General features: G+C 30.0%; 1 protein-coding gene across 1 annotated transcript in view; it reads right to left on the bottom strand.

Annotated features, from left to right (window-relative positions):
* The window catches only part of LOC145296899 (uncharacterized), a 121,998-nt gene extending 116,303 nt beyond the window's left edge, over window positions 1-5,695 (bottom strand). Inside the window, exon 1 of the mRNA XM_080143062.1 lies at window positions 5,110-5,695. Coding sequence (XP_079999188.1) covers window positions 5,110-5,196 — 87 coding nt within the window. The 5' untranslated portion in view covers window positions 5,197-5,695. The remainder of the gene's footprint in view (window positions 1-5,109) is intronic.
* Window positions 5,696-6,604: the final 909 nt, after the last annotated feature.

The raw sequence follows: 6,604 nt of genomic DNA on the forward strand, positions 1-6,604 counted from the left end.
AAGAACCATACGTGTTATTCAGAACATCCGAGGGGGGAAAATTTGCATAGCGAATTTTTGATGGTATATGTTGTTTATAGGTGAAAAATTTGCAGAACGAATCTTTGATGGTACGTGTTCTTTCAAACAAGAATCCATTTAGCTCTGTTGAGCGAGGAACAAAACCTGGTTAGCTAACCTTTATTTTCATTGTTTATATTTTTAATCATCATGTTGATTGCCATAGCCATAGTTTAGCCATAGTTTAATTTTGTACCCCCCCAAAAAAGTTTCATATATGTATATATATATATGTGTGTGTGTGTGTGTGTGTGTGTGTGTGTGTGTGTGTGTGTGTGTGTGTGTGTGTCTATTTAAATAGACATTCCGACAAGTTATTTACGGGCGTCGATTCCATGGTCGAGTGGGAGAACTGCCGACTGTCAACACGACGGTTCTAGGTCCAATCCTTGGCTTGGGAGAGATGCTAGTCTAGCGGCACTGATGAGTTGTGATACAACGAAACAGGACTGTATGTCGATGACTACAAATATATATATATATATATATATATATATATATATATATATATATATATATATATATAATAGGGCAATGTTGCATTATTTTTAGTAATGACCAGAGTGCTCAATTAGTTATGTAAAAGCATTTTTTCAAAGATTACTATATTTTAGTCTGATCATCCATCAATAACTGCGGTTTCACAAACAGATGTAACTCAACAAGCAGGACTAAAGATATAAAGTGTAATCATTCTTTAGTCAATGCCATGGAGAAATAAACACAGAAAAAGAAATTTGACTTTCCAGTGTTTCCATGAAACCGCCGATATTGATAAATGATCAGACTAATTTTTTTTTTTTTTTTTTTTTTTTGATAGAGATTAATAATTTTGGTCATTTGGATTACTATTCTCATCTTGGTTGTGATTTTCACGATATTTTGACCGATGCAACTTTCGACCTTCGCGGAGCTATGAATCAAACAGTTGTCCTGTTTTTCAATCTCCGAAATAAAATAGTCGTGAATATGACAGGGTGAAGTAAAAAAAAGAAAAATGAAAAATAAGCGGGGGAAAAATTACATAGAAATCAAATTAAGTCCTAAAAGATTTTCTTTTTGCTTGCAAACAGAAAGTCTCAAAAACTTAATAAAAATAGTTTCTAGAATTTTTAGATGAAAGGTTGAGTGCGACTTACTCAAGATCGTAAACATGTCAGCACTGAAATGCGTGGCACACGCATGGTTATTTATTAGATGCTCGCAAATCGAAGAACCATACGTATTATCCAGAACATCCGAGGGTGAAAAATTTGCATAGCGAATTTTTGATGGTACATGTTGTTTCAAACGGAAATCCAATTTTTGCGATGTTCGCCCAACATAACGCGCACTGCAACTATATTTAAATAAATATATAATAGAATTATTATGGGGGGGGGACATCTTTGCAAATGGACGACAACATAGGTCTGGTTGAAAAAACAACGCGTGGAGTCGATGCAAAATAACACCGTTGCACAGACAAAGATATTTGCTTAGCAAATCGGTCACTGATATTACCTAGCCAAGGCAGACGTAGGTAAACAGGACATCTATTAACTATAATTTCTTTAAGTTTATAAAAAATTGAAAACTTTTTTTATTAATAGTAGTTTCAACAATATCTAAGGGGTAACCATTGTTACAAAAGGGTCTTAGTAATAAATTTAAGCTCGAAAAACATCACATAGAAAGGGTTTATAAACGCTCTTCATACCTAGGAATTTCGAAGCCTAATGCTTCTCATCAGAAGTGTAGAAGTAAGCTATGTAACAGATGTAGGAAAATGTGACATCTAGCTTAGATTACATTAGGAGGTAAATGTATATATTTTGTCTTGAATTTCTTTTTGTGTTATGCTCAACCGTCAAATCTTGAGTTTCATATATAATGATAGGTCCCTTATTTTTTAAACCCATTTGGTTGGTTGGTTGGTTGGTTGGTTGGTTTTGTTTTACGGCATATCAACCCTTTTCGGGTTATTTAATGGCGAATCCAAAGATTTTGAAGAAAATTTTTTTAATAGAATATATTTGTTGTTTTCACGACGGTTTCTATTTAACCCATAGTTGGGACCCTAACAGGTACTACCACTCCGGGTCAGAGTGGACCTGGGAGCAATGGTAATTAAAGGGTGGCTCTACACTCCCCAAAGCCCGCAAGCTGGGGCCTCACCACTGGATATAGTTTAAGGTCATATCCAGGACCCCAAACCCATTTGGATATATATATATATATATATATATATATATATATATATATATATTGGAGGGGCAAGAAGTATGAGATAAATTCGTTAAAAGGATACTTATCGGGATAATACATGTTCAACATTTGAGGCGGAGAATACAGAATGAAAAAACAACATAAAGATATATCCTAATGCATATAAATTTAACCGCTCATTCAATAGGGAAATTACACCCATTAGGTATTTGTATTTGAAATCCTAATGTTTCTCATCAGAACGCTGAAATTATATGCATTAATATATATATATTTATATTGTCGTTTTCCTCTTTTTCTTCTAATATATATATATATATATTATTGTTTATGTAAATACAATCACACCTTGCTACGATGTGCAGACCGTCTCAATCGTATTTGATTTCATCAGGCAAGAAAAATTAAAATACAAAAATTAAAAAGGTTCCAGACCTTTTCAAATTTGGAGGAGAGGAAATGCGCCATGACTGGCGTGAGGCAAAGCTAAAGTTCTTTTTAAAAAATTAAACTTTACTTTGATACATAAAGAATAATAAAAAAATATAATTTGCTCTCTTTGATTGAGCACTATCAACGACCCTATATATATATATATATATATATATATATATATATATATATATATATATATATATATATATATATATATATATATAGTTAATCTCTAAAAGAAAATAAATTATATTTACATGTTAAAAACATTACCGTGAAAAATCTTGAAAAAAAAAACTCGAATATTTGTTTGAACTTCAAGTCCGAATAAATCCATTTTAAAAATCTCTGGATACATAATTATAATTTTAAAAAAGTATTTCCACGATAATTGCTAAATTAAAATCTTAAGAGACAAAATTAAACAAAATGTACATAATTTCTTTAACTTAAAATTGCATGATAAGCAATAAAAAGCGATTCATGGTATAACAATACGCCTCACTTAAATGTAAACAGAAATCTCGCTTGTTTAAAAAAAAAAAGAAGTACGGATCACGGTAAGTGTAATAATTTCGTTTCAATTAATTTAATTTCGTTGTAATAAAACAGAAAATGCTTATTTAATAAGAATATTTTTAATGTACACCAGTAAGAATTTATTTATTTTTCTCTAACGCTGTTTCATATATAAAATTGTATATTCTTTTTTATTCAATCATATTCGAACATTCTTTATGACGTCTATTTACCAATGTTTTTTTTTCCTTAGACTTTGAAATAAAACTTTTTGTAAAATGTTGTTCATAAAGTCAGTTTTAACAATTACATTACTCGATTTATTCATAATTTTCATTATTCCTTAAAAAATAAGCTAAAAAAATTATTTTTAAATGATTAAATAGAATTCAAATTTGAAAGAAAGTGTTTATTTACTGATATAAGTATATAGGGCTAGGACAACAGCATATTCTTTTCGTTGTTTTGACTCTTGAGTGTGTATCCGTTGATATATTATATGCTTTTATATAGAGTGATGTGGTTCTCGGTTGATTAACTCTGTCTAACTGTCGGATATATACTGGAAAGTCAAAGCAATGAAAAGAATATGCTGTTGTCAGAGTCCTAGTAATAAACTTACTTTATTTTTCGTCGTTTTGTCTGCTTATACGTCTTCAAATTAACCCTTAGTAGAAATTATACCATTTTGTTTTAATTTTATTTATTTATTTATTTAATTTATTTATTTATTTATTAATCTATCTATTTTTTCGTGACCAGAGATCTCATTTTTTCAATTTTTATTTTTTTTATTTTCAAGATTATAAAAATTCTTACGAATGCGTACAAGGGAAATATAATATTACATTCAAAAGTTCTCCGGAAACAGTTACCATTAAAATTACAAGAAATGTTTGCACTTCTATTATATTTTAAATGAAAATATGAAATAAATAATGCTTAAGTAATTGATAATATCGTTAGTTCGAGAAATCAATATTTTTTAAAAGTTATATTGATTTCATTAACACTCATTTAGAGGCCTTTTTCCTAATATTACAGAAATATATTTAAAATAAAATCCTCAATCGTAAACATCAACCATGCTTTGTATGTATTTTAAAAAAAGCAAAAGTAAATTCCTGCGTTTTTTAGTAATTAAAAATATAACTCGAGTAAAGGTGTTTTTTCCTCATAAATAATAGATTTCACTAAGACTTAAAAAAAAAAGCAGTTTATCATATACTATGATCATTAATTAATACTGAAAATTTCATTAAAATTGGTTGGTTTGCCGAATTTTTGTATATTTATTGAGTTTAGGGAAGGGCCCAAAATGTTTATATATTATATATTTTCTTTGAAGATTGGCCACTCATTTTGTACGTACCTAATATATATATATATATATATATATATATATATATATATATATATATATATATATATATATATATATAAAGATATATAAAGATTTTTAACCTTTAAAACTATATAAAAAAAAGCAATTTAATTTTTATAATTGTTTTTATCATTCATTGGAAAACTATTTAGTCAGTAAGTCATTTAATCACCTGCAATCAATGCATCAACTTGCTCTCCCGAATTCACAATAGTCCTAATTTTATTTCAGGGATCATCAGTTGTTTACCATGAAACACACACACACATACACACACACACACACACACACGAACACACACGCACACACACATACACACGAACACACATACAAACAAACACACACACATACACACACATATATATAGACGCGTGTTTCATCGTTTGTACATATATATATATAGATATGTGTGTGTGTGTGTGTGTGTGTGTGTGTGTGTGTGTGTGTGTGTGTGTGTGTGTGTGTGTGCACTCTGTTTATGCCAAAATAAAAGTTGTACTCACGTCGGCTTCCTCGTAGACAATTTCCGCGTTTGCACCGATCACTGCCGTTGTGGCCAGCAAGCAGAAGGTTGTATACAGTGAAAGCATGGTTCTCCGAATATTGGTTGTCGTTCTGCTAGAGTTCCTGCAAGTATTGTGTATTTCAAATATCAGCCACCTTTTATAACAATGGAACGCCTGGAAGAAAATGTGAATAGCTCGTCGTCGTCGTCGTCGTTGTCGTCGTCGTCGTTGTCGTCCTGTGTGCGCGCGGCTGTTGCAATTTGGTGTGAGAAGTGAGATTCCGTGCCCCCCTCCGAAACAGAACACGCTCCACCTTTTCTTTCCTTTTCGTCTTCTATTTTATGCTTACTTAAAGAATACCGTGGCAAATAATTAGGTTCGTCAACCTCGAATGCTTGCTCTCTCTCTCTCTCTCTCTCTCTCTCTCTCTCTCTCTCTCTCTCTCTCTCTCTCTCTTTACCTCGCGCAGAATTATATTACACGCGCGTTTAAAAAAACACGCGATTGATAACGCATGTGCGATTGGCCAAAACACACGGAATAAATAAGTCATACTAATACAACCATGTATATTCCATCGTATACTTAATCGCTTTCCCATAAATATAGGCACAGCCAAAAAATAAAATAAATAAAGACAACCCATTAAAATCTATTAAAATCCATTATTCTTTAACAACTTTTTTTTTCAGAAAGATAAAAGCCTGAATTTTATCATATGAAAAGCAGAATAATATAAAAAAAATGTCTACTGTTTTTAATAGAATTTTAAATTTTCAAAAAAAAAAAAAAAAAAAAAAAAAAGAAAACATTCACCGCTATTTTTTTTTTTTTTTTTTTTTTGTATCGGTAAATGAATAATTAAAAAAAAATTAAGCGTTTTAAATCACTTTTTTTTTGTCTAAATAAAATTTAGGATGATTTGCTATAAGAATATTCAAAAATATTATAACATAAGCATCTGAATTTCAAATAACTGTATCTTTTATTTCAATATGTAGATTTCCCGTGGCGAAATTTAAAAAATCCAAAATTTAATGTCACTTTTAAAGAATCTACGGTAGACTTTACAAGACAAAATAAATTCGCAATTCGTAATTTTGAAAAAGTGGAAGGTAACAACTGTTTGTAAATACAGAACAACTATATTTGGGCCATCTAGTCTTCCGTAGATGAAAAAATAATATGTAACAACAAATTGCTGAAAGAAATTATCGTACTTTCAGCAAAACGCAATTATTTATCGATTTTTTTCTTTTTGATATCGAGTCTTCAAAGCATTTCCTATTTTAATAGTATATTGGCAGTATTGGGCTCACTAAAAGGAAATTATTAATTTATTTTTCAAAGATTTAAAAGTAGCGTTTTTCGTAAAAATAATGAAAATATATGTATTTTTTCTTTAGCTAATCTGAAAGATAAAAATTATTATTAACTTATTCAACGAATTTCACACGTCAAAGCACAAAGGATAAAAGTTATACACATTCAA

This window comes from Euprymna scolopes, chromosome 17 (genome assembly GCF_053919585.1).
Source record: "Euprymna scolopes isolate OS-2025 chromosome 17, ASM5391958v1, whole genome shotgun sequence".
In the NCBI taxonomy this organism is placed as follows: Eukaryota; Metazoa; Mollusca; class Cephalopoda; order Sepiida; family Sepiolidae; genus Euprymna; species Euprymna scolopes.